The sequence below is a fragment of the Podarcis pityusensis genome (assembly GCF_964106645.2).
Source record: "Podarcis pityusensis genome assembly, chromosome: 7".
NCBI lineage: Eukaryota > Metazoa > Chordata > Lepidosauria > Squamata > Lacertidae > Podarcis > Podarcis pityusensis.
Genome location: NC_138031.1, coordinates 217,751 through 245,534, shown reverse-complemented (window position 1 = coordinate 245,534; position 27,784 = coordinate 217,751). Strand labels below are relative to the sequence as shown.

The 27,784-nt window shown below is 56.2% G+C and overlaps 1 protein-coding gene across 2 annotated transcripts; it reads left to right on the top strand.

The window, feature by feature from the left end:
• Positions 1–2,542: 2,542 nt before the first annotated feature.
• Positions 2,543–26,680, top strand: NRBP2 (nuclear receptor binding protein 2). Of its 2 annotated transcripts, XR_013988526.1 has the most exons (19): positions 2,543–2,700; positions 12,268–12,390; positions 12,541–12,642; positions 13,290–13,379; positions 13,752–13,792; positions 13,892–13,986; positions 14,216–14,239; positions 14,806–14,889; positions 15,019–15,074; positions 15,302–15,397; positions 20,824–20,956; positions 21,071–21,173; positions 21,264–21,314; positions 21,645–21,780; positions 22,056–22,109; positions 22,308–22,371; positions 22,665–22,720; positions 23,892–26,456; positions 26,495–26,680. XR_013988526.1 is itself a non-coding variant. In XM_081013217.1 (18 exons), the coding sequence occupies exons 1-18, from the start codon at positions 2,575–2,577 to the stop codon at positions 23,958–23,960; spliced, it is 1,503 nt and encodes a 500-aa protein (XP_080869343.1). In that variant the 5' UTR covers positions 2,543–2,574; the 3' UTR covers positions 23,961–26,680. The 2 variants fall into 2 exon arrangements, 1 of the variants encoding a protein (XP_080869343.1); XM_081013217.1 differs by having other exon boundaries at positions 23,892–26,680.
• The last annotated feature ends 1,104 nt before the right edge of the window (positions 26,681–27,784 follow it).

Below are 27,784 nucleotides of genomic sequence, written 5' to 3'. Positions count from 1 at the left end.
GCATGACAGGGCCTCAAAGGGTTCCCTTCCTCTCCTCAAGGAGCTGGAGAGGCCCAGGACTTGCCAAGACCAAATTCCTGGCTGTCGCTGAGGAGTCCCAGAAGAGGAGGGGGAGGGGCAGCTGCCTCCTTCGCTGAGTTGCAGCAGAGTCTGGCCTTCCAACAGAAGAGGCTGCCAGGAACATAGGAAGCTGCCTTATACCGAGTCAGACCATTGATCTGTCCAGCTCAGGACTGTCTACTCTGGCTGGCAGCACCGGCTCTTCAGGGTTTCAGGCAGGAGCCTCCCCAGCCCTACTTGGAGATGCCAGGAGGGGCTGAACTGGGACCTTCTGCTTGCAGACACTCTACTCACTGAGTTACGGCCCTTTGGCAGTGGATTTGTGCCCGGGGAGGGGGGTGGCTTCTGCAGGCTGAGCAAGGGCCTCTCCCTGAGCTACCTGGCCCCCTCCCCCATTCACAATGCTCCAAAGAACAGGCCAAACATCTGAGGATCCCATGACCCTCAACCCAGTTGCACAATCACGGCGCTGTTGTTTCTGACCAGAAGAAAGCGCCTAGGGCTTATCTGCACATTTAAGATTTGGGGGCTGTGCCCTCCATGTTGCGGAGCCTTTTCAGAGATTGTCTTGCCGCTGCCTGGATGGGCCAAGGGACTTAGAATCCCACCCAGCCTGCTCCTGGTCAAGCCGCAGGCAGCTTTGTGGAGTTAGCCACACCCTGGGCTCCCTGTTAAAGCAGCAACAGAACCTGGGGCTCTCTCCAGAGGAACTTCTGGCTGAAGGGCACCCCCAACCCTGCTCCCCAGACAGGCCCCAAGCCCCCCAAGCAGGCGCCTTCCCGAGGGAGCGGCTCTGCAATGGGGAGTCTCTCTGCCTCTGTCTCTCTTATTGATTGCATTCATTACAATTACCGGTATTCTCTGCCCTTCACTCAAAGGTTCCAGGGTAGAAACCTGCAGGGCAGCTCTCTGCCCCCTTGCAGACCAGTGGGGCAGCTGGCAGAGGGAGGGCTGGTGGCTCCCTGGCTGGTCAGAGGGCAGCCCCTTTGGGTCCAGGGGGGCAACACGCAGCAAGGCTCCTCCTCCCTGCAGCTTCTGTTACCGACTGAACTCCAGCCATTCTGGGGACTTGTTCTCCAAGACAGATGTTTCTACGAAAGACAAACTAGCCAGTCAGAATTGTAGCAGGACATGGAAGGAGCACTTGCCAAGCAACAGGCAGATTTCAAGACCCAGGTCCTCCTGCCTCGGCCACTGGACATCTCGCTCGGCCTGCCTTCCTGAGTCGCATCCAGCAGCATCCTTCCCCGCACAAAAGGGGGGCCACGTTTGACTTTGTGCCAGCGCACATCACAGGACACCCCCCCACATTTCTCTGCCTGACCAATTCACCCTCTTCCACAGACAGACTTGGGGAGGGGCGTGCACTATGGGAAGTCTGTCATGGGTGCTGTTTGGGGGCTTCTGTCACGTGCATGCGCAATTTCATTCTGCACGGGCTCAGATGGGCACAGTGCCGGATTTAAGTATAAGCTAAAAAGGCTATAGCTTAGGACCCCACTCTCTTGCCCCCCCCAAACTTTAAAGTGTAAAAACTGGGTGTACATTTCCAAAAGATAAGATAAAAAACAACTAAAATAAAACCTACCTACAGCAACAGTGTTTTGTGTTGTGTAGGCTCCTGTGATGTAAGTCATGGGCCCCGCCTGCTAGCCTGCTCCCTCAAATATCCCTGGTTTGCTCCTTTCTATATATAGGGTGCCTCCATTCTGCATGGACTGATTGCAGGGCAACATGGGCAAATGGCTTGAGATACCTATGATGTCCATACATTACCATATAGCATATATTCAGCACAAAAAAACAGCGACAATTTGTTGTTGACAAAGGACAGCTGGACCCATTACCTTCAGTAGCTGAGGGCCTCATCAAACCTAAATCCGGCCCTGATCGGACACCAGCAGCCCCCCCCCCCGGGGTGACAGATGCCCCCTCTCCCTGCTCCGCAGCCGGGTTCGTGCAAAGCCCACCGATTGCGCGCCACCCAGAATCTGCGTCTTGCTCCTCAGACTTTTGGAGGCTGGCGAAGGGGACTGAAGCTGCGCGGGCCACGACAGCCCCTTCCCGGAGCCCGGAGGTGGGGGGCTCGCTCTGCTTGGCCCCCGCGGCTGCCCTCCCCTCCGCCCGCAGGCAGCGCGCCCGCCCGCCCACTTGCCAGGAGACCGTCCCGCCGGGTCCCCTCTGGCCACGGAGGGCGGCGGCGCCTCGGCTCCCGTCTCGGGGGTCCGCTGCGGAGGAGGGCAGACGAGCCCCGGGCCCCCTTCTCCGGCGGGCCGGGCGGCTTCTGCGCCGCCAGGACCCGGAGGCCTCGGTGGGGCGCCCGAGGGCAGCGCAGTTCCGGCGGCCGAGGCCGGCGCTCGGACCCGGGGCGGCTTCCCGAGCCGCCGCGACAGCCGCGCCTTCCGCGCCGGGCGGAGCTGAGCCCGGGCCCGCCCCGGCAGCGGGGGCTCGGGCGGCGGAGCGGCGGGACGGAGGCTGCAGCTGCGCCAGCGGCGCGTCCGTCCTCCGGGCGGCATGTCGGGCGCGGCGGAGCCGGAGGCGGCGGCGCCGGTGTCGGCGGCGTCGCAGGAGGAGAGCGAGGACGAGAGCGAGGTGCTGGAGGAGAGTCCCTGCGGCCGCTGGCAGAAGCGCAAGGAGCAGGTAGCGGCGGCGGAGCCGAGGGCGGGCAGCTCCCGGAGACACCGGGCCGCGGGGTCCCCTGGCCGCCCCCACGAGCGGCAGGAGGGGCGCCCCGAGGGTCTGCGCTGCGCTTCCGGCGCGCCCGGGCTGCCCCCCATCCTGCAGCGGGGACCGGGCAGGACGGAGGCCGAGACGGGCTTCCTGGGTGCCGGGCGAGCGGGGTCTGCACCCGCGCCGGTGCCTCCCTGCCCGACTCCCCCTCGCCTCGGCGGCGTCGCTGTTCTGGCTTGCTTGGTCCCCGCGCCAACCCGGCGAGGTGGGCGCACGAGGGGGGCAGCAGAGCGGGGTCCCGGGACCCGTCGGAGCACCTCGCAGTCGCCTCCCCTCCCCGCCCCCCGCCTCGAGGGGGAGCCGCGGGGCTCCTGCAAAACAGGGCAGCGGGGCAGCCCCGGTGCGGAGCCGGGGAGAGGGGTGCTTCCGCTCGGGCGCTTGTCCCGGCCTCTCGTGGGCTGCTTATCTGGATGTGGCGCCCCAGAAGCGAAGTGGGGCCGGGAGGGCGAGGCAGAGTCCTGGGGGCGGCAGTGGGCTCTGCCCTCTTGGCTCTTGCGCCCCCCTTAGCCAGCCCCGCTTCGCCCCATATTCCCTCCTGTTGCACACAGACAGAGCATGTCTTTGACTGGGTCCCTGCCTACCTGAACCAATCTCTCCTTGTCAGGACCCGTCTAAAGGCAACAAGATCAGGAGGAAGCCTCCGAGTCCCCCTCCATTTGGAGAAGGGGCGCCCTCCCCCTGGCAGAGGACCCACCTTCATCGCACGGGTGCAGAGCCCCCCCCCTCCACTGCCCTTCCCCCAGGCGCCTCTGGTGCTCCTGCTCCTGATAAGGCCCATGTTTACCTTCAGGGGAGGCTCCCAGGGAGGCCTGCCTGCCCAGTGTTGGGGGTCCTGCCCCATGGGCCCCCAGCCACGATAGTGGCGGGGGCAGCCGGGAGCCAGCTGGTCACACAGCATTCAGCACAGAGCAGCTGGGAAGAGGGGCTCTGGTGGGATCTGTTTGCTCAGTGCAGGCCATCTCACTTCCTCCTAGGCTAGGTCTGCCCCACAGCAGGCAGGCAGGCAGGCAGGCAGTGTGGCCCCCTCCTCCTTATCGCCACAAGCCCCATCATGCCTCCCTCTGCCAACATTGCGGGGAGGGGCTCCTCTTTGTGCTGCCGCCCCTGAACCAGTCAGAGCAGAGCCTGGAAAACTGTGAGAGGCTCAGCGTGGCTTAACCTGCCTGGGAATGTGGCTCCCTGAGCTGCACTCTGCACTCGCCCAGAGACACACCTGAGATTTTGTCTGTGTTTCTGCTGGCCAGCTGACCAGGACTGAGCTCTCTCTCCTCTTCCGGGGTCTCCTTTCTGCCCTCCCCCAGTGCCTGTCTCAGGATCGCTCTGCAGCAGGGAGGGCAGTTGGGACCCTGCCATTGCCACGCTCTCCGAGTGTCAGGGAAGAGGATCCTGCCCAGGTGGCCTCACTGCCGCTCTGAGGCACAGGGTGAGGCTCCTGCTCTTGGCTCGACCCAGTGCCAGAGAGGCTCTTGCCCTCCTGGTCGCTCGTTCCCGGGCCTCTGCGCACAGAGTGGCTGCATCACAGTCCAAAGGGTCTCAGGAGCCAAGGCCTTTGCTGGCAGAATGCAAAGACAGGCTGGCGCATCCTAGGCAAGGCAGGGCGATTTCTTCTGTGCTGACCTCCCCACCTCCACTGTTTGCAAAGCCTTGGCAGCTTCAGGCTTCCATGGCACAAAACGGGTTTATGGAACCGCCTGCCACTGGCCTGGCTGATGCCACTGGCACCAAGAGCTGAAGTGCCCACAGTCCCTGCTATGACCCACCTCCTGCCCAGGGGGGCTTCTCCCTCATGGGGGTGACCACCATTGCCAAAGCTGCCTCAGGAGCCTGGCCCACTCATTGGGCCCCTCGCTCTGGCTTCTGGGGACAAGCCTAGATGTGCTGGTATCCCTCTGGGGCTACTCCCTCTGGGGCTGGGGCAGACTTCTGGAGCCCCACAGGGCCAGATTTGTGATCCCTGTCTTCTGAAAGAAAATGTCAGTGTAGAGAATGGGAAGCTTGGAGGGTTTTTTAAAATATATATATATACTCAAGCAATATATGCCATTCATGGAAAAAATGCCTAGAACAAGCTGTGGGTCTGGCCTGCCCCTCTCTCCCTCTCCGCTTTGCCTCCTGCCAGCCGCCCTCCACTTCTGCTCCTCGGTGGAGGATCCTAGAATAAGCATGGGTGGGGTGCCATGGGTGGAGGGAGTGGGTGCTTGTGCAAGCCAGGAGGCCCGCAGGTGACCTCTGCGGAAGGGCTGCTTATCTTGCAGCAGACCTGGGCTCTGGGCTGGCTTATCAGGGCCTCCTGCTGTGCCAGGCTTAGGGGGGGGGGAGGGGGCTTTGGCCTTCAGTTCGGCCTTCAGCCCCTCCAGACCTGCTGCCTGCCTGCCCAGCCTGCTCCACTTTGCTCTGGAATGAGGCCTGTTGAGGAATTATTATTATTATTATTATTATTATTATTGCCTTCTTCCCCTACAGGGTCTCAGGGCATATTACAGATAAAATACAAGCAGCTAAAATATAGGGGGGAAAGCAATAATTTAAAAACAATTAAACATTAGTACAATTAAACAATATGAACATAAAAAGAACCACTAAAGCATCATTAGAATATGACCACCGCAGGACCAGCCCTTTCCTTAAAGAACAGTCAAAATAAAACCGTCTTCATCTCCTGTGGAAGGAGTGCAAGGAGGGTGCCCCTCTGGCTTCCAAGGTCCCAAAGTGGTGGGAGAGCAGCCACCCCCGAGAAGGCCCTCTCCTGTGTTCCCGCCCAACGTGCCTGGCTGGGTGGTGGGACCCAGGGAGGGCCTCCTTGGCAGCTTTGGGTGCAGGCTTTGCTTCCTGGATTGTGGCCTGACTGCGTGTCTGAGGAAGGCAGGAGAGGTAGAGAGGAGGGAAATGGAGGCGTGGTGCGGAGGCCCTCGTGGTCTCATGTAGCCTGGGGGGGGGGGATCTCCAGCGCCTTTTGCAAAAGGGACTTCAAGGGACTTTCTTTGCAATAGTGTCCCCTCACAAAATGACCCTTAAAGGCCCAGGAGCAGCCCCCCCCCCGGCAGCTGCCTCGCTTGCAGCTCGATCTTATGCTGTCGCAAGGCTTCCACATGCCTGGTCCTGTTTGCCTCCTGGGTCTCCCAATGCAGTTGCCATGGCTACAGCTTCTCCAGAGCAGCTGTGGTACCCAGCCAGATGGCCCTGCAGCATCTTGTTGGCTGATGAGCCAAGCCCTCTCGCTCCTCATTGGCTGCCTGGGATGGGGGGGGGGAGCAGAAAGGAAGCACCTCCAGCCTCTGAAGAGGCCAGAGACTATCTTGGTTGTGAGTTTTGGTGAACCTGCTCCCAGCCTTGCTGGCTGTTTCTCCACCTGGCCTGGGAGGATGGAGTTCAGACTGACTCCAACTACGAAAGCGGAGGCTGCTGAGCAGACTCATGGGCTGGGGTGCTGTTTGGGTTTCTGCTGTTGTCAGGGTTGTTGCTGTTGGTTTTTTGTATCTTTATTTTGTATCTTGTGATTTATGTGGAAACTGTTCAGTTTGGTTATGTACTTTTTAGTATTTCGTTTATTGTTTATGACCACTTTTGTTATGTTGTTGTTAGTATTTTTTATTCTTGTAAGCTGCCTTGAGTCAGGGCTTTTGCCCGAGGAATTTCTCACCAGCATCAGCACGATGTTCTTGTAGCAGTTGTCAGGCATCCTTCCCCCAGAGAGGGTGGTTGTTAAGGACATTTATCTCACGCCTTCCCAACAGAATGTTGCTCAAGGCAATCAATGATAAAAAAATGAAGCTCATTAGAATTCAAATTAAAACATTTATAAACTGCACACCAAAGTTATAAGCAGGGCTGGAAACCAAAATGGCTTCAATTATATCAACAGCCAACGCAAAGCCAGCCACTGAAAGTCAGCTGCAGAGCCAGTGGGAAAGAGCTGTTGCCTCCCCCCCCCCCACTTGCCTCCTGGAAGGCTGTCAAAGAGGAGGTTGAACTTCCCAGAGGGTCTCCCAAAACCTGCCTCTGACCACTGACCCTCCTCCCCGCGGCTGCGGCTGCCCCCCAGGGTGTCTGTGTGATGCTGCCTGCCTCCTTTCCAATCCCTCCCTGAAACGTCAGGCTCCCGTCTGGACCCCGCCATCCTCCCCCCCAGGAAATGAATTTGCCCAGCTTGCCCAGGTTCTGTCCTCGCTGTGCCTCCCCACCCTTCATTCATTTAAAACGGTTGTCCTCTGCCTTTCCTCATCAAAAGCTCAAGATGGCTGCAACAAAATCAAACCACCATTCAGCCCTTTCAAGTCCCCTTTCCATAAACATTAATAATAACAACCATTTTATTATTTGTACCCTGCTCATCTGGCTGGGTTTCTCCAGCCACTCTGGGCCACTTACAGTACATATAATTTTTTTTGTAAAACATCAGACATTAAAAAGTTCCCGATACAGGGCTGCCTTCAGATGTCTTCTAAAAGTCATATAGTTGTTTATTTCCTTGACATCTGATGGGAGGGCATTTTACAGGGCGGGCACCACCACCGAGAAGCCCCTCTGCCTGGTTCCCTGTAACTTGGCTTCTCGCAGTGATGGAACCACCAGAAGGCCCTCGGAGCTGGACCTCAGTGTCCGGGCAGAACGATGGGAGTGGAGATGCTCCTTCAGGTATACTGGGCTGAGGCCATTTAGGGCTTTCCTGGGAGCCAATGTTGGTTTTTCAGGACCAATAAAAAGAGCAGTTAATGCAGCAATCAAGTACCAGCAGCTAAGTTATTCCAAATCAGCAGAGTAAAACATATGCAATAAATCAACCACTTGCAAACCCAAAAACCTTCTGCAAAAGGAAGGTTTTTACTTGCTTAAGGGGAGGGGGGCACAAAAGGGTGGTCTTCCTTTAGCAGGCGCTCCCGAGCCAGAGGAAAGACCGGCTCCTTCCTGCTTCCTAGCAGAGAGCATTTCAGGGGCGGTTCAGGGGATACACAGGGCGGGTGGCAAGAAGGTCAGATACCCCAGTCTTGAGCCATTTAGGACTTTAAAGCTCATCATTAACACTTTGAATTCTGCCCCCCCCCCAGTGAACGTGGAGTGGGGAGGTCACTTGGCCCCCATATGTGGCTGCATTCTGGGGCCCCTGTAGCCTCTGGGGCAGGGCAGTGAAGGTGCATGGCAGCCCCCCAGATGGGATGCAACAAAGGTGTGTCCGTCTTGCCATGGCAAGCCCTGAATCCTTCCGGAGGAGGCAATGTGGGCACACCAGTCTGTTAGGCAAAGGCCCTCCTGGGCTCTGCTGAGCTCTCCTCCTGCAGGCTCAAGGGGGGGGGGGTGTCTCAGATGGATGGCAACTCCGTCTCTATGGTGAGAGGCAGTACATCTCTGAGCAGGGCTTTATGGGATGTGTGGGGAGAGTGCCCTTGCACTCAGGTCTTGCATTTGGGGCTCCAACTGGAGCATCTGACTGGCCACTGAGAGAACAGGATGCTGGACAGTGGCCAGATCCAGCAGCCAGGCTCTTCTCACGACCTGTGGGCCAATGTGCTCCTCTGGCCTCTCTCTGGCTCTGGACCCTCTTCCCAGGCCATGCCCTTCATTGGGCTCCTGCAGTGCTTTTGCCCAGCTGAGCTGGGTCCTTGGGCTGCGCCAGTGCTGCTTGCCTGCCAGGATGGAGATGTCATTGTGCAGAAACGCCGAACCTTAGTGTGGCTGCTGCTCCACCTGTTGCTCCACCCCCATTTACATGTGGCCCTGGAAGGTTGCCAGGAGGGAATGTGGCCCCCAGACATAAAGTTGTCCCACCCTGGTCAAGAGAAATCCTCAAGGGTGTGTACCTGTGGTTCCTGGGGAGGGGCAGCCTCATCCAGTACAGGTGGGGTCCCCATTCCTGCTCCACCAGCACCTGTGCCAGGTCTGTGTTGGCTTTTGGCTTATTTGCCACCTCCCAATGTCAGATCAGGACCTCCCCAGATGCCTTAGCACAGGCATCCCCAACCTTCGGCCCTCCAGATGTTTTGAACTACAATTCCCATCACCCCTGATCACTGGTCCTGTTAGCTAGCGATCATGGCAGTTGTGGGCCAAAACATCTGGAGGGCCGCAGGTTGGGGATGCCTGCCTTAGCAGGACAATGAAAGAAGAGACAGAGTTGGGTGCCACCTGCTCATTGAGACCACAGAACTGCAAATCCCTGGGGGACCCCCTCAGCCTGTAACCCCAACCCAGGGCAGCAGCTCAGGTGCCCAGTGCCTGGAAGTGGCCTCCCCACAGGGACCAGGACACCCTCTTTCCAGGCCCCTCTCTTCTCAGGGAGCTCGTCCAGGAGGCTGGCGTATTTCTCTGCCCCACTGAAATTTAGGCTGTAAACCTCTGGGGACAGGGACCTGCCCTGCCTTAAAAAACCTTCGACCCCTATTGCGCCTGCGTGTTTCTCTGCAAAGCGCGCTTCCTCTGCTTTGAGCTGTCCCCTCTCTCTGCCCTGATTTCTTTCTCCCCCCCTTGCCCTTTGCTCCTCCTCTTCTCAGCGATGCCACCCGTGTCCTGGCATGCCCCCCCCCCCGGCCACAGAGCCAGAGGCGAAAGAGCAATGAACCCTTTTGCACCAGCAAAGCAGCCTCAGCCTTTTCCGCACAACAATGGTGGGGGCTGTTGGATGAAGAAATGCCTGTGTGTTGCTCCCCCCCCCCCCAGTCCTTTTTGGGCTTCTGCTCCCAGGGACCCTGCCCTGGGTTTGCTTAATAAAAAGGTGCCACAAAGACTGGCTCTGGCGTGAGTCACTCCCCCTTGGCCTCCTGTGGGGGGACACAGACCTTCAATAAGACTTCTTTTGGGGGGGGAGTTAGTCTCACGTCCACTTTGGCTGCCCCTTTTGCAGTCCCATCTAAGAGACTGGCAAGAGGGTGGCGCCTGTGGGGAAGGTGGGCGGATTGCGACCTGTTTCAGTGGCAATGGGCAGTGGGGTCCGAGGCCTTCCCTGGTTGGGCTTAGCCACTGGCCCAACTGTGGCTTCCTCTGCACCTTGGCCAGGGGGCAGGCAGGGTCCTTCCTGGCAGACGCTGCCTATGAGACCCCCTTCCCTCTTGGTGGCTCTCCTTGGCACGGTGCCCATGTGAGGGGTGCTCTGTTCTTGCAAGTTGCCCCAGTGTGTCATCCCAGGCACACCTTTCTGGGCCTTTGACAGAGGGGGTCCCCATGCCAGCTAGCCGGGCAGCCAGCAGCGGAGCCACCCCAGGGTGAAGGCGGCTGGTTTCTGGCCCTGGCAACCCCACTCCTTGGCCTGGGGGGAGGCAGGTGGCCAGGCGTGGGGGGGGGGAGGATGGGGACAATGGGGCCTCTTTGTTCCCCTGGCAGGAACTGGGTCATGAGGCGCGGCTGCCAGGACGGCTCCATCTTCCCCTCTTAATGAACTCGGGCTGGCGCTGTGGCTGGAGGCCTTTGTCCCTCCTGGCCTGCCAAGGCAGACGTCTGCTGATGCCCCAAGGCCTGGCAGGCGGACGGGACAGGGTGTCCTCTCTGGGCCACAAACAATCCTGCCTTTCAGCAGGTGCTGGGCCAGCTTTTGCCTCCCCCCCCCCCTTGCCAGTGCCTGCTGCTGTCGGAGGCCCCACAGCAAGCGGGCAGGTGCCCAAGGGCCAAGGGGTTGGCACAGCCCCCCTGCAGGGCATACCCTCGGTCCCGTGTCCAGGCGCCAGCCCTCTGCCTCAACTTCCCCTGAGGCAGGAGTGGCCAGCCAGGCAGGAGAGCAGGACAGAGCCCAGGGCTGTGCTAGCAGGCTGCCTTTTGCCCTTGCCTAGCAACAGCCGGGGCCTTGTTTTCCCCGCCCATTTCTGCCAAGGAGATGTGCTGGGTCTGGGCGCAGGTAGCTTGGCCAATTGGGGGGCCATGGCGATCTTTCTTCCCCCCCAGGGAACCACTGGCTACATCCCCCCCCCCCCAGCATCCTGGGAATCTCAGTGTTTGTTTACTAAAAGATATCCCACATTCCTTTGCCTGCCCTGGATGCCACCCCCAGAGAGGCTGGGAAAGTGTGCCTCCTGCCCCATCCCCATCAGCTCTGTGCCCCCCACAGAGGCTGAGTAGCAGGACAGGAGCCCAATAGACTCCCCCCCCCCACACACACACATGCACACCCTTCCTTGTATTCGGAAATATACTGCCTTTGATCATGGGAGTTAGCTTAGCAAATTTATTAATCGTCCCACAACGATTTAGAAGAATAAAATACAACGAAGCAGAAGAAAATACATGAACATATTAAGACATAACCAAAATAAAAGCATCCAGTCGCTGGTGCTGCCCAGAAAGGCAAAGACAGATTTGCATGGTACTGAAAATAAGACAAGCTGGAGGCAGCTGGGTCTCCTGGGGACGGGGCATTTTCTAGCTGGGAAGCTGCTGCAGCAAAGGCCCATTCTCTCCTCACCAGCCCTGAGGACAGAAGCAGCCAGCAGGATCAGGCCAGTGGCCCATCTAGTCCAGCATCCTGTTCTCACAGTGGCCAGCCAGATGCTTGTTGTAGGAAACCTGCAGGCAGGCTCCAGGCTCCAGAGCAACTCTCTCCTGCTGCGCTTTCCCGCAAGAGGCATTCAGAAGAATTGCAGAGCTTGGCTATTAGGACTGGGGGCCTCCACTAGCCCTGTCCTCTGGGGGGTTGTCCAATCCTCTTTTGAAGGCCTCCAAGTTGGTGGCCATGCCAGCCTCCCGTGGGAGAGAGTTCCACAGCTGGACTCTGGGCTGCATGAAGGAGGACTTTCTTGGATCTGTCCTGAATCTTCCAGCATTCAGCTTCACTGAATGTCCCGGAGTTCCAGCGCTACGACGGGGAGGAAAACCTTTCCTCTCTCTACTTCCTTTGTGCCAGGCATCCTTTCATGCCGCCCCTTCCTCGCCTTTTCTCTAAACTTAAATGTCCCAAATACTTCAACCTTCTTTCATGGGGGAGTCGATCCACCCCAGATCACTTTGCTGCTCCTTTAGCTCTCCCAGGAGATGGCACACCCAGAAGGGGCTCAGGTGAGGATCTCTGGGGCTAGGCAGGTAAATGTGCAGAGAGACAGTCCTCTGGGGTTAGGAGTCAGGAGCCGTGGGAGGTTTAAAGGGCTGAAAGCATCACTTTGAGTTAGGCCAGAGCAGTTTCCACAAGAAACAGTGTTAAATGTTGTTGTTGTTGTGTTGTTGTTGTTGTTCACCACCATTCATAGATAACAGGGCAGTTCACAACATAAAAATACAAGATAAATAACAACGAATACAAAACAAAAACAAAAATGAAGCAATAGCCCACATCCCCTGCTGCAAACAGATCTGCTCCTCCTTGTTCCCATCAGCCACAGAGCCCTGCCTTCTGCACTAGCCAGATTCCAAACCGTCTCCAAAGGCAGCCCCATGCGCAACGCATTGCAGCAGTCTCCCAGTGCTTGCTTGGGCCGTGACTCCACTGTGCTCTGGGGGGGCAGGGCCCACGTCCTGCAGCCGCTCTGAGCCCCTTGCGTGCTGAAGCTGCGTCTCTCCCCGCAGGTCAACCAGGGCAACATGCCTGGACTGCAGAGCACCTTCCTGGCCATGGACACAGAGGAAGGCGTGGAGGTCGTGTGGAACGAGCTGCAGTTCACGGACAAGGCGGCCTTCAAAGCTCATGAGGTGAGGCTGGCAACCCCCTAGACCTTGGGGGTGGTGCACACCAAGCACTCTTCCCCAAAGAAGGCAGTGCTTCCCCCTGCCCAGCTCCAGACCCCCAGCTTGTTCCCCATGGCTGAGTCTCCCCTCCCTGCCCACTTCCTCTGGCAACAGGAGAAGATCAAGACCATGTTTGAGCAGCTGGTTGTCGTTGACCACCCCAACATCGTGAAGGTCCACAAGTACTGGCTGGATGTGAAGGAAATCAAGGCCCAGGTGAGGCAGGGGCCCCCCACGGAGGCTTGGCAGGGCTGCCCGCAGCCCCAGGGATACGCCCCCTCCACGATACGGGCCCAGACCTAACCCTGAGTGGGGAAACGGGTTGAGGGTGACCACCATTGGGGAGGTGGGCTTGTGTAGGGGTCTCAGGGGCAGAGGAACTGCTTTCCAGATGGGAACCCTTGGGTTCAATCCTGGCAGTGTCTCCCATCTCAGCTGGAGCGGCAGCAGCTGCTGAGGCTGCCAGCGCAGGGCTGACTTGGCAAGACCCTCCTGCCAGGTGACCGAGAGCCTGACTTGGTCATGCCAGAGTGGAGGGGAGCCCCACACATCCAAAGTCTGGTGCCCATTCCCTGGTTTCGGCAAAGCCATTGTGTACGAAAGAGCCACCTGGCTGGTGCCCAGAAAGAAAGGTCGCAGGTCCCGGGCAGGATCCTAAGGACAGTAAGAGCCCGGCGGAAGGGAGGATTCCTAGAACCTTCTTTCTGTTGGGGGCTGGGTTTGTCTTTGGGTGCCCCTTTCCAGACCTTGCCGATGGAGGAGCCTCTCCCCCTTGGGGCTACTGTGGGAAATGTGGTGCCTGAGATGCTTCCTGGGGCATCAGGTCAACCCCTCAGGTTCACCCACCTGGTCCCCCCCACCAGGTGATCTTCATCACAGAGTACGTCTCCTCCGGAAGCCTGAAGCAGTTCCTCAAGAAGACCAAGAAGAACCACAAGGCTATGAATGCCCGGGTAGGACCCCTGCCTGCCCCCCAGGCCCCACTTCCCCCAGGCCCCTGCAGAGATGCTCCAGTTTGTCCCCCAGGGCGACAGGTGTGGTACAAGGGCAGGTAGGGGGGCTGGGGGAAAGCCAGAGGAACCCTTGCAACAGGAGCAGCAGGTCAGGCAAGACATATCTTCCTCTGAAGGAAGCTACTCCCCACAGGCTGACTGGGGCCCCCCGATGGGTGGGTGAAGGTGGATTCAGGGCAGGCGGCTGCCCTGTCCAGGTGGAAGCTGCTCCTGTTGAGCGAAAAAGGCACTGAGTCGATGTGGTGGCGGGGGGTGGGTGTCTCCTGAGCTGACTTGATCTCTCATTGCTCCCCCTACCAAAAAACAAAACAGGCTTGGAAGCGCTGGTGCACTCAGATCCTCTCGGCCCTCAGGTGAGCCTCCACTGCTGCTGCTCCCCCCGCAGTGCCTCAGCCCCACCATCTCTGTGGGGAGAAGCAGTCCAATGCCCCTCGACTCTCTTCCTGTTGCAGCTACCTGCACTCTTGCGACCCCCCCATCATCCACGGGAATCTCACCAGTGACACCATCTTCATCCAGCACAATGGGCTCATCAAGATCGGGTCAGGTACGGAGCAGGTCCTGGGCCTTGGCAGGAGGGACCCCCCTGGGGGGGGGTAAAGAACCGCTTTTGCTACCCGTGGAGCAAACTGACACGGGAGGACCTAGTCCGGCCCCCACAGCTCCCCCCAGTGGCCAGGCAGGGGCCTCAAGGCTACATTTGAAAGCCTTTCCTCTGCTGCTTCACAGAAGCACTTGCTTTTCAGTAACTCTCCCTCCCTGTTCTCTCCCTGCAGTTTGGCACAGAGTCTTTGCGAAGGGTAAGTGCTGCCTCTTCCTCTTGCCCCCCAAATGTATTCCCTGCCCTGTTTCATAGGGAGCGGCAGGCGGGTTTTCCTCCGCATTCTTCAGGGCTCCAGGTCTTGTGTTTGACCAGAGGCAGCACAGCCACCTTAAGTTCCAGGAGTGCTGGATTGCTTCCTCGTGAGGACCTTCTCCGGGTCACTTGGGCTTCGGGGGCAATGGAGTGTGTGGGTGTTGGGGGGGGGTCCCCGACCTCTGTTCTGGCCCCAGTCCATTCCTGGAGGCTGTGGGATCTCTCGCAACCTGCTGCCTGGGGGAGGATGGGCCCCTCTAGACACTCCATGTGCTGTCACTTACGGTAAGCCCTTCAGAAGCACCGCTGCCTCTGGCTGTGGAAGGGAGAGCCGAGCCATGATGGCTGCAGCCATCGATGGCCCTCTTCTCCGTGAAGTTGTGTAACCCTCTTTTCAAGGCCTCCACGCTGGTGGCTGCCACTGGCTCCTGCAGGAGGGAGTTCCATAGTTTAATCCTTGTATCCACCCTGGATGCTCCAGCCTTCCTCTCCCTTCTCGCCCACCTACAGCCATCCCGCCTGAGCTCCGCAGCCCCATCCGTGCAGAGAGAGAGGAGCAGCGCAACCTGCACTTCTTCCCCCCGGAGTACGGGCGTGAGTAGTGGTGCAAGAGCCCGTTGGAGGGTGGGCGGGGCTTCCCTGGAGGCGGGGCTTCCCTGGAGGCGGGGCTTCCCTGGAGGCGGGGCTTTGGCCAGCTGGGTCTGGTTGTGCTTGCTTTTTCAGACGTGGCAGATGGGACGGCTGTGGACATCTTCTCCTTTGGGATGTGCGCTCTGGAGGTAGGGAAGCTGGGGCGTGCGGATGGCCCCCCAGGGGTCCTGATGACCCTGCCCTCGGGGGGTGGGGGGGTGGCTCCCTTCCCCACATCCACCACCTCTCCAGCAGGGGGCTCCTTCCCAGGGCCAGGCACTGTCTTCTGGCAAAAGGGCTGCTTCCAGCCGTGCTGCCCCTTTCATTCTGCCCCAGCTGCACCCCCTTGCCCCCTCCCCTCTGCTTCTCCCCACAGATGGCGGTGCTGGAGATCCAGTCCAATGGGGACACCTACGTGTCGGAGGAGGCAATTGAGCGGGCGAGGCATTCTCTGGATGACCCCATCATGCGGGTGAGAAAAGCCGCTTGGCCACCTCCCCACACGGGTGGCACAGCAGGGGATCAGGCTGCCTGCCCATCTGGTGGCTGTGGCAACCCCTCTGCCCCCAGCCCCATCGTAGACGCCTGGAACACCCCACTGCCCTTTCTCTGAGGGTGAATGCTGCCAGGCATGTGAGCAGCATGAAAGTGAGGCCTGCCTCGCTCCTCCCCAAGTCCTGCTGCTGTGGCAAAGCCCGGACACCTCTGGACATTACAGGGGAATCTGGCTTCCCAACAACCCACGAGTAGCAAAGGAGGAACAAGCCTTGGCTCCAGCTGGAGGGCTGTGTTGGGAGTCTGGGGCCTGTGCTGGCGGCACCAGGATGGACGGACAGATGGACGGATGGAGCTTGCGCCTTCTCCCTGCCAAGCCATCGCTGGGGTTTGCGTGATGCATGAACTAGGTCAGGGACGTCCAACTCCCAATAGACTGCGATCTACTCACAGTATAAAAAAACTGGCAGTGATCTTCCCATTGTCGTAAAAAGACTGGCAGTGATCTACCCAAAGTTGTGGGGCTTTTTTTAGGAAGCCAAAGTTGGGGTGGGTTTTTTTTTGCTTTTTTGTAAATTTTTTTTGCCTTGATTACTGCCTTCATGGATCACTGCCTTGCCGTGGCGAAGGGGCTGGAATAACTCAGAGAAGCTATGAGCTATGCCGTGCAGGGCCACTCAAGATGGACAGGTCATAGTGGAGAGTTTTGAGCAAATGTGATCCACCTGGAGCAGGAACCAGCAAGCCACTCCAGTATCCCTGCCAAGAAAACTCCATGGACAAAGGCAACAGGCATATAAAAGTTATGACGCTGTTCCCAGTCAGCGAACATGATGTTATGTCCAACATCTTGTGCCCATTTAATCATAGCAGATTTCACCGTTTCATCCTGAGTATCCCATTTCAGCAGCAAGTTATACATTCTTGACAAATTCTTAGTTTTGGATTCTAACAGTTCTGTTTCTAATTTTGATTTTTCCACCTGGAAACCAATTTTCTTATCCAAATTGTATGCCTCCGTTATCTGATAATAATGAAGCCAGTCTCGCACTTTGTTTTTTAGTTTTTCAAAACTCTGCAATTTCAATCTGTCTCCATCTTGTTCCAAAATTTCCCAATATTTTGGCCATTTGACCTCCATATTGAGCTTTTTCAAGGCTTTCGCTTCCATTGGTGACAGCCACCGTGGAGTTTTGTTCTCTAGTAAATCCTTGTATCTTATCCAAACATTAAACAATGCTTTTTTGTAATCACTGCCTTGATTACTGCCTTCATGGATCACTGCCTTGCCGTGGTGAAGGGGCTTGAATAACTCAGAGAAGCTATGAGCTATGCCGTGCAGGGCCACTCAAGATGGACAGGTCATAGTGGAGATCCTATGCCTGCCAAGAAGTATCCCTGTCAAGTATCCCTGCCAAGAAAACTCCATGGACAAAGGCAACAGGCATATAAAAGTTATGACGCTGGAAGGTGAGCCCCTCAGGTCGGAAGGCATCCAACATGCTACTGAGGAAGAGTGGAGGACAAGTACAAGTAGATCCAGAGCTGATGAAGCGGCTGGGCCAAAGCTGAAAGGATGCTCAGTTGCGGATATGCCTGGAAGTGAAAGGAAACGCCAATGCTGTAAAGAAAAATATTGCATAGGAACCTGGAATGTAAGAACCATGAACCTTGGTAAGTTGGATGTGGTCAAAAATGAGATGGCAAGAATAAATATTGACATCCTGGGCATCAGTGAACTAAAATGGACGGGAATGGGCGAATTCAGTTTGGATGACCATCATATCTACTACTGTGGGCAAGAATCCCGTAAAAGAAATGGAGTGGCCCTCATAGTCAACAAAAGAGTGGCGAAAGCTGTACTGGGATGCAACCTCAAAAATGATAGAATGATCTCGATACGATTCCAAGGCAGACCTTTTAACATCACAGTAATCCAAGTTTATGCACCAACCACTGGTGCTGAAGAAACTGAAATTGACCAATTCTATGAAGACTTACAACACCTTATAGAAATGACACCAAAAAGGATGTTCTTCTCATTATAGGGGATTGGAATGCTAAAGTAGGGAGTCAAGAGATAAAAGGAACAACTGGCAAGTTTGGCCTTGGAGTTCAAAACGAAGCAGGGCAAAGGCTAATAGAGTTCTGCCAAGAGAACAAGCTGGTCATCACAAACACTCTTTTCCAACAACACAAGAGACGACTCTACACATGGACATCACCAGATGGGCAGCATCGAAATCAGATTGATTATATTCTCTGCAGCCAAAGATGGAGAAGCTCTATACAGTCAGCAAAAACAAGACCTGGAGCTGACTGTGGCTCAGATCATCAGCTTCTTATAGCAAAATTCAAGCTTAAACTGAAGAAAGTAGGAAAAACCACTGGGCCGGTAAGATACAATCTAAGTCAAATCCCTTATGACTACACAGTGGAACCGAGGAACAGGTTTAAGGATTTAGATCTGGTGGACAGAGTGCCTGAAGAACTATGGATGGAGGCTCGTAACATTATACAGGAGGCAGCAACTAAAACCATCCCAATGAAAAGGAAATGCAAGAAAGCAAAGTGGCTGTCCAATGGGGCCTTACAAATAGCGGGGGAGAGAAGGCAAGCAAAACACGAGGGAGATAGTAAAAGATACAGGAAATTGAATGCAGATTTCCAAAAAATAGCAAGGAGAGACAAGAAGGCCTTCTTAAACGAGCAATGCAAAGAAATAGAGGAAAACAACAGAATGGGAAGAACCAGAGATCTGTTTAAGAAAATTGGAGATATGAAAGGAACATTTCGTACAAAGATTACCATAATAAAAGACAAAAGTGGAAAGGACCTAACAGAAGCAGAAGACATCAAGAAGAGGTGGCAAGAATACACAGAGGAATTATACCAGAAAAATATGGATGTCTCGTACACTCCAGGTAGTGTGGTTGCTGACCTTGAGCCAGACATCCTGGAGAGTGAAGTCAAATGGGCCTTAGAAAGCACTGCTAATAACAAGGCCAGTGGAAGTGATGATATTCCAGCTGAACTATTTAAAATTTTAAAAGATGATGCTGTCAAGGTGCTACACTCAATATGCCAGCAAATTTGGAAAACTCAGCAGTGGCCAGAGGATTGGAGAAGATCAGTCTACATCCCAATCCCAAAGAAGGGCAGTGCCAAAGAATGCTCCAACTACCGCACAATTGCACTCATTTCACACGCTAGCAAGGTTATGCTTAAAATTCTACAAGGCAGACTTAAGCAGTATGTGGACCGAGAACTCCCAGAAGTGCAAGCTGGATTTAGAAGGGGCAGAGGAACCAGAGACCAAATTGCAAACATGTGCTGGATTATGGAGAAAGCTAGAGAGTTCCAGAAAGACTTCTACTTCTGCTTCATTGACTATGCAAAAGCCTTTGACTGTGTCGACCACAGCAAACTATGGCAAGTTCTTAAAGAAATGGGAGTGCCTGATCACCTCATCTGTCTCCTGAGAAATCTCTATGTGGGACAAGAAGCTACAGTTAGAACTGGATATGGAACAACTGATTGGTTCAAAATTGGGAAAGGAGTACGACAAGGCTGTATATTGTCTCCCTGGTTATTTAACTTATATGCAGAATTCATCATGCGAAAGGCTGGGCTGGATGAATCCCTAGCCGGAATTAAGATTGCTGGAAGAAATATCAACAACCCCAGATATGCAGATGACACAACCTTGATGGCAGAAAGTGAGGAGGAATTAAAGAACCTTTTAATGAGGGTGAAAGAGGAGAGCGCAAAATATGGTCTGAAGCTCAACATCAAAAAAACGAAGATCATGGCCACTGGTCCCATCACCTCCTGGCAAATAGAAGGGGAAGAAATGGAGGCAGTGAGAGATTTTACTTTTTTGGGCTCCATGATCACTGAGGAGGTGACAGCAGTCACGAAATTAAAAGACGCCTGCTCCTTGGGAGAAAGGTGATGGCAAACCTAGGCAGCATCTTAAAAAGCAGAGACATCACCTTACCAACAAAGGTCCGTATAGTTAAAGCCATGGTTTTCCCAGTAGTGATGTATGGAAGTGAGAGCTGGACCACAAAGAAGGCTGATCGCCGAAGAATTGATGCTTTTGAATTCTGGTGCTGGAGGAGACTCTTGAGAGTCCCATGGACTGCAAGAAGATCAAACCTATCCATTCTGAAGGAAATCAGCCCTGAGTGCTCACTGGAAGGACGGATCCTGAAGCTGAGACTCCAATGCTTTGGCCACCTCATGAGAAGAGAAGACTCCCTGGAAAAGACCCTGATGTTGGGAAAGATGGAGGGCACAAGGAGAAGGGGACGACAGAGGACAAGATGGTTGGACAGTGTTCTTGAAGCTACAAACATGAGCCTGACCAAACTGCGGGAGGCGGTGGAAGACAGGAGGGCCTGGCGTGCTCTGGTCCAGGGGGTCACGAAGAGTCGGACACGACTAAACGAATAAACAACAACAACAAAGGAGATGGCTGAGGGGCCAGAGGTCAACCACAATCAACCAGGAATATGCCGTGATCTACCAGTAGATCATGATCTACCTGTTGGACACGCCTGAAGCAGGCCATCGTGAAAGGATTGGGACGCCCCATGGCTGCGGGGGAGGTGGGCAGCTTTACTGCAGAGGAAGAGCCTGCTGGATCAGGCCAAAGGGGCTCATCTAGTCCAGCATCCTCTTCTCATGGTGGCCAACCTGGTGCCCATTGTGGGAAACCTGCAAGCAGGGTTCTGTCCCCCTATGGCGTGGGGGGCCGAGAGGCCAGATCCAGCCCAATCACCTTCTAAATCCAGCCCGCGGACAGTCCAGGAATCAGCATGTTTTTACATGAGTAGAATGTGTCCTTTTATTTAAAATGCATCTCTAGGTTATTTGTGGGGCATAGGAATTCATTCCTCCCCCCCCCTTCAAAATATAGTCTGGCCCCCCACAAGGTCTGAGGGACGGTGGACCGGTCCCCTGCTGAAAAAGTTTGCTGCCCCCTGCCCCATGGTTTCCGCCCACTGGAATTGAGAAGCCCCTCTGCCCCCAGCTGTGGAGACAGAGCCCAGCCACCTCCATGCAGAGGATGCTTCAGCCCCTTTGGCAATCCCAGTTCTGCGTCAAGCAGGGCCTCAGAGGCCAGAGCCAGGAAGCTCCCAGGAGGCAAGGCAGGTCCTCAGGAAGGGGGGGGGGAGCCAATGTGTGTCCCACGTGGCAATTCCCTGGCAGCGTCTCAGCTGCCCACTTCTGTGCTCCCTGCCCTTTCTCCTGCTCTGCCTGGACACTGTGGCCACTGATCTGTGGCTTTTCCTGGCCGGCCTCTTGGCTGTGGTGCCCGGCTCTCCTGGCAGGAGGCTGGCGCTGAGCCCGGCTTCCCCTAAGACCCCGCCCCCCGCTGCCCCTGTGTCCTTGCAGGAGTTCATCCTGGGCTGCCTCCTCCTGAACCCGGACCGGCGTCCTACGGCTCACAACCTCCTTTTCCACCGCGTCCTCTTTGAGGTCCACTCCCTGAAGCTCCTGGCCGCTCACTGCTTCATCAGCAACCAGTGTGAGTTGGGGAGGGGGTGGGAGTGGGAGTGGGGGCAGCTGGGAAGTGCGCCCCCCCCCCGGCCAGGCCATCCTGCTTCAGCCCCAACCAGCCCTGCCTGCCTGATTCTTGCAGACCTGTGGCCTGAGAATGTGGTGGAAGAGAAAACCAAGCAGCTGGACCTCAGCATCGTCATGGCAGAGATCCAGCGAGAGGGTCGCCCGCCTGTGCAGTGGAGGTGGGCAGCCAGGGAAATGGGTGGGGCTGGGCAAAGGGAACCCCCACCCCCACCCCCAGCCAGACAACTCATTCCTTTTCTTCCTTTTAGATACTCAGAAGTTTCCTTCCTGGAGCTGGACAAGTTCCTGGAGGATGTGAGGTGAGTCTGTGCATGGGCTGCACATGTGGGTCTGTGCAGGACCCCCTGCCCCCTTCATGCCCCACAGCAGGATTCCAAGGGTGCAGCTCCCTTGCCTTCTGGGACTGCAGAGGAGCAGCCCTGCTTTTTGCCTCCCCCCCCCCTTCCAGGAATGGGGGGTGAGGCAGACGGATGGATGAAGAAGCCGAGCTGCTGCTCTCTTAGGGGGCTGAGCCCCAGAGCCCCCTCTCCCCCTCCCCTCTTGGGCTCCGGCTGCCAGTCTCCACCGGGCTGTGGGGTCCATGGGGCTGGTGCTCCTAGCAGGCCTATCTTTCTCTCCTTTCACCCCAGGAACGGCATTTATCCCCTGATGAACTTTGCTGCTACCCGCCCCCACACGCTTCCCAGATCGACATCCCAGCCCCCCGAGGACCCTCAGAAGGCCAAGACGCCCACGCCAGAGCCCTTTGATGTGGAGACCAGAAAGGTAAGAGCAGCCCTTGCAGAGTTGCAACGGAGCGGCCAGAGGGTCTGCTCCACATGCGCAATATCCTGACCTCAGCCCCCCAAGGGCATCTTTGGGGTGGGGGGCTTGGAAAGTCCCCAGCCTGCATCCCTGGGGGAAACCAGTGTAGGCTCGGTGGAGCCCCCCAGGCTCTGGCCTCAGCACCCACAGGGGACCCCCTTCCCCAGCCTCCCCTCCAGCGTGGGGTGGGGGCCAAGGAGCCCCCTCCTGAGGAGTGTCCCTGCCTCCCCCCCCAGGTGGTGCAGATGCAGTGCGGCATGGAGTGGAGCGAGGAGAAGAGGCAATGGCGGGTACGTCCCCCCCCCTTCCTGGGCAGGGCTGGGAAGAGGGCAGGAGGGAGCCCTGGCTGTGGGGCAGAGGAGAGGCGGCCGCTCTGTGGGTGCCCTGCAGGTGCCGTCAGCCAGCCTCCCCTTCTCACACATGGGGGGGGGGAAGGTTCTCCCTCAAGAGCTCCCCCCCCCATACACTCTCCATATGTGTCCTCCCAGCTCACGCTCCTTCTGGTCCTGGAAGACAAACTTCACCGCCAGCTGAGCTACGACCTGCTGCCAAGTGAGTGGACTCCCCATTCCCCCAGGGCAGGTGGGCCTCCCCGGTACCCACCCCTCACAGTTGCCTGGTTCTTGGACCCGAGACATTGGTGGAGGGCTCCCAGTGGCACAGCCATGGCCTTGGGGGGCTGCTTTGTTGGCCTGGGGTCAGCTGTGCCTCCCACGCTTTGTGGGGGTCCCTCCCCACGCCAGTCTTCCTTTCGCCTCTCACTCACTGCCACGAGGCTTGAAATACCCGCCGGCCCTTTGGTGACCCCCCCCTTCAGCAGCTCCTCCTCCTCCTCTCCTCCGCAGATGACAATCCCAAGGACTTGGCTGTGGAGCTTGTGCACTATGGATTCATCAGCCCGGTGAGCTTTTTCAGGGCCCACCCCCTGGTGAAAGGGGGGAGGAGGGAAGCAAATGAGAGAGAAAAGGAAGGTTTGTTTGAGGCAAGAGATCTGGTCCTGCTCCTCCCAGGGATTAAGCAGGTGAAAAACAGGTGGGGCTGCATTTTTCAGCCAGTTCTGTCTGCCTAGGAAAATAATCCAAGCTGTCAAGTTCCACAAGCGCTTTCTCTTTCTTTCTTTCTTTCTTTCTTTCTTTCTTTCTTTCTTTCTTTCTTCTCCCCTTTCTCTTTGTGTGCCTTTTTCTGCGTAGCCTCTGCCCCTCCCTACCCAGCGTGGCCAGTGGCTACAGTGGGAGTTGTGGATCAACAATTCCCGGAGGGCGACAGCCCCCACCTCCAGCCCCCCACCCCTGCTGGGCTGTGGGCTCCTGCCTTCCTGTCAGCTGACATGGGGGCACCAAAAGGCCCTCCTCTTCCAGGGCTACCCTCTCAAACTCAGGTTACGATACGAGACGATACGATAATCTTTATCGTTATTGTCCCATAGAACAGAACAACTAAATTGAAAGAATCTACACCAGACATTCAAAAACCAACAAGCCTGCTATCCCAGCTATTCCAGCCTGGTTAACCCCCTAAAAACTCTGATACCCCATAATTAAATACAATATACTCCCACAGAGACTACCTTACACTGCGTTTAAAACCAAAATCGCATTTGGATAAAAACTGTTTCTCAGGCGGCTGGTTTGCTGAGCCACATGCAAAGCTGCATAGGCAGACTGCCAATTCTCCACCCTCTTTTTCAAATCTATTTTGATTATTACATTTCTATCCCCCCCTTTCCTGCCAAGAAGTGGCACACGCGGTGCTCCCCCTCCCCATTTCATCCTTGCATCAACCCTGTCAGCCAGGCGAGGGATGGCAACTGGCCCAAGGTCACCTGGCAGGGAGCCGAGTGCCAGCTCAGAGCCAGCCCTGTGTTCGATTTCTTGCTGGGTTCCCTGGAAGTTGGGGGCAGAGAGAAAGGGCATGGAAGAGCCGGGGCGGAAGGCAGTGGGGCAAATGCCCCAGGCTGCACTTGGGCAGAAGCCTCCCCCTAGGGACCAACTGGGAGGAGGAGGGGGGCTGCCACTGAGGCCCAGCATGGGGGAGGGGAGCCCCCGCTGACCCTGCCTCTTCTTCTCCCCCAGGACGACTGTGACAAGCTGGCCGCCTTCCTCGAAAGCGCCTTCCGCAAGCAGCACCCTCCTCCTTCCTGAGCCAGCGTGGTCCGGGGCAGGTGGGCCCCGTAGGAGAAGGGACAGGAGCCACCTTGGGCGTGGTGGGCCGGAGGGCTCCTCTGTGCCAAGGCTGGCTTGGAGGGCAGCCAGGTGGGGGAGGCACCAGGAGCCCTGAGGGTGCCCCACCGGAAGACCAGGAAGAGCTGGGCAGGGCTGAGAGTTGGCGCTGGCCAGGCGAATCTCAGGAACAGTTGCATTTCCACCAGCCCCTCCATCTCCCTCTGCTGGGGGGGTGGCAGAGGAAGTGCAGGCTTGCTCAGAGCCCCCGGTGGCCCCTCTTGCTCCGCAGCGTCCCCTTACGATGGAGAGGGTGGCAGGCTCAGAGCCACGAGAAGGAAGCAGAGCTCCAGAGGCCTTAGCTGGGCCACCACACCCGCTGGATTCCCCCCTCTGCTCCTGTCCGTCCCAGATTGGGGGCGCCAAGAGGGAAGTCCCAGGACCTCGTTCTTCTCGGAAGGGTCGGGAGCCAAGGGGCAGCTGAGCTGCTGGCATTTGGACTGGGAAGGAGCTGGGCCCCAGGAACCCCCTGCTTCAGAAGCTGCTTCTGCCGCCGCCACTTTGAGCTGCTCAGCTGTGCCCTGCTGCTCTGGGCAGGCAATGTGTGCGGATTCTGCTCTCTTGTGATGTATGTTGTGTTTGCTGCTTGCAGCCTGCTGAGCTGCCTGCCTTGGGCACCTTGTGCTGGCGGTGCCAAACCTCCCCCCCCCCCCCGTTGCTTTGCCAGTGCCTGTGATGATAGCAATTAATATATTAAAATATAACGAGCCTCTTGGGGAACAGTTGCCTCCTCCGTTTCTGAGAACTGGCCCTTTCCCAGCCATTTTTCTCTGGGCAAGAGGGCCGGGATCCTGCGCAGCCTCAGCTGCTCTGCCTGCCTCCCTTGGAGCCCAGCTCGGGTGCCTGCAGCCAGTGGCGTAGTGTGGGTTGTCAGCACCCGGGGCAAGGCAAGTAATTTGCGCCCCCTAACCCGTGGATTTTAGCAGGGGGCAGAGAGCTGCGAGTGAGAGTGCGCCCCCCCAGATGTTGCGCCCGGTGCGGCCGGCCCCCCCTGCACCCCCCACGCTACGCCACTGCCTGCAGCTCCAGTCAGCTGGATGGTTTGTCCCCTGGGAAGAGGCAAAGCAGCTCTCAGGAAAGGCAGGCAGAGGCAGGAAGAGGGCCCTGTGGGGGACGCTCCTCTCTTCTCTGGACCAAAAAGCTGCTTCACCTGCACCCAACATCCTGCCCCAGCACGGAACCCGCAACCCAAATGCATGCCCTGCTTCAGCACCATCAGCCTTGCCGCTTGTGGGAAAGAGGGTGGGGAGCTAGCAGAAGCCGCTTGTCTGGTGCTGCCTCCATGGTTGGGCTGCCCCTCCCCCAAGCAAATCCCAAGGCAAGATTCAACTAGCAAGTCTTGCCAGCAGAACAGAGCCAGCATGAGGGCTCCTTTCTCCCGCTGTGCCCGCAGAAATTGGCTGGCAGTTGCTGGGAGATCCCCCCAAACTGCACTTGGGAGGAAGAGAGGAGACCATCCCGCCTGGCAAGCTGAGGAGCTTGTGCTGATGAAACAAGTGGCCCTTGTACTACGTGGATTTCCTCAGCACAGGAATGCTGCCAGCCAGCGCCCTGGCCTTTGGCGAGCAAGGGGGCCTTGCTTGCTGCTGCTCTTTGATAAGCCAGCTGTGATCCTCTCTGCAGGTGGGCTTGCTCAGGTGAATTATGTAATTATATTCTTCCACCCCCACTGCCCTTAGGCTTCCCTTGTCAAATAGCCAAAGCCCTATTTCCATCAAGACAGCTGGGCTAAATGAGCCTCAGATCCTGCTGGTGTCCTTGCTCAAAGTCCGTCACCCAGCGCAGTCCATCCCTTGCTGGGAGTGCAGGCCTGCTGTGCTGTAAGAGGCTGAAAGGCTTTTCGGTAGTAAGATGCACATTCCAAGGGACACCCACGAGGTCCAGAGAGGAAGATCCAGAAGTGGGCCCAGGGGGCATGGATGCCATGTGCCCCCAGCAGCCCCAGACTCTGTTTTCTTTCTATTTCTATTTTGAAAAAAGTAAGTCTCCAGTCCTCCTGGAAATAAAGTTAAGCAGCAAGATGTGCAGGTTCCCCTTCTACACACTGTCTGTAAGAAGAGCCAATCTGGCTGCTTCTGCCTTTCAAGGTTTTTAGCCAGTGAGTGAAGTCAGAGCTGTGAATGATGAGTGAGTTGTTTAGGACCCCAGAGATTCCTATTGCCTGGTGTCTTAAAGAACTGCTGTTTTCCCCACTCCTTTAGCACACTTTTCTGGCTTGTGATTCACTTTCTAATCCTTAGAAACTCTGTAGTTTGCCCACCCTTTTCTCCTGGTAGTTAGGATGCATCTTTCCTGTGGTGTTACTTTCTGCAAATACAGTAAGTATGCATGGATGTAAAAACAACAACAACAACAACCCACCCTTGCAAATGGCAAAATGTGAAAATTTTGCCAAGAGGCTTAGGTATGTCTCCTGTTGTGCACTCATTAAGAAGTCATCTATAGCTGACTTACAGTACAGTGGTATACATGTCTACTAAGAAGCCCATTTGTGATAAAAAGGGCTTACCCTATGGCTTTGGTTTAGGGCTGGCAGTGAGGGAAAGCAGGCTCCTTGTGCCTTTAACAACTGTGTGGCAGACAGAAGTTCTAGAAGTTAAGCCTTTTCAATTATGGAAATACAATGTTTCACTTGTTCACAATCTGTGTCCCAAGACATTTTATTATGTGTGTTTGCACTGATTCTTAATTAATTAATTTCATAAAATTTAAGCATTACTTGATTGTAAAAACAAAACTATTTGTATATGACACCAATAACAGGTAACGTTTTGCACTATTTTGCAAGAGGGTCAGAGGACCCAATCCACAGTGCACTTTCCCTAGAAAATCCCACTGGCACCCCTGGTTGCAGGCAGACCAGATAAATCTTCCAGATTTGCATAATCAAATCAACTTCTAGCTGCAGTAAGAGGGGCCATAGGAACGCAAGTGGGCTGTTTTGTACACAGCTGAGCCCAGAAGCAAACTCCAGCAGCTCTTCACAAAGCCTCCTGGCCCTAGGCCTGGGAAAAGCCTCCCTCTGCTGCAGACCCCGGGGAGCTGAACTAGGAAAGCAATTCAGCCTCACCTACATGGTGCCCACTTCACTTGGGCCCTCCGTCCTTTCCCTGCTTATTTGACTCAGATACCTGAGCCTCATAACCCACAACTTCCAGCTTTTGGCACCAGGGAATATTCCACGTCTGCTGTGCCTTCAGGATCTAGGCCAGATCCTGCCATTAATGCCAGTGTCAATTATTGGTCTTTGTTGCCCTTGTAGAACCCAGAAGGGGGAACGTGCTTCTTTAGGATGCGTTTCATGCAGATTTCTTCCTGCTAGACTAGTCAAGGAGCCTCCTTTGCACCAAGAAGAGGCAGACAGTTCTCACTCAACCGCCTGACAGATGTTACCATGTACAGCCAATCTCTATAAGATGGCTGAGGAACTTCTGAAGGGAAACATTCATGGAGCACTCATTCCTGGGAGTCATGGGTGATGGTAGTGGGGAGTGCTGTTGTGCTCATGTTTGGCTTGCAGGCTTCCCATACGCAGCCCGTGAGACATTGGGGGAGCAGGATTCCAGACTTGGTGGGTCCCGTCTGGCCTGAAGCAGCGGCAGCAGGGCTCTTCTGATGTTGCTATTGTGTATGTGTTAAAGTGAAGGGCAAAAATTCATTCAGGGGCCAGAAAGTATGAAACAGAGTCTAAAAGCCTTAAAACAAGAGCAAACAAAGCCAAAGTCTGAATGCCTGCACAACAGTCA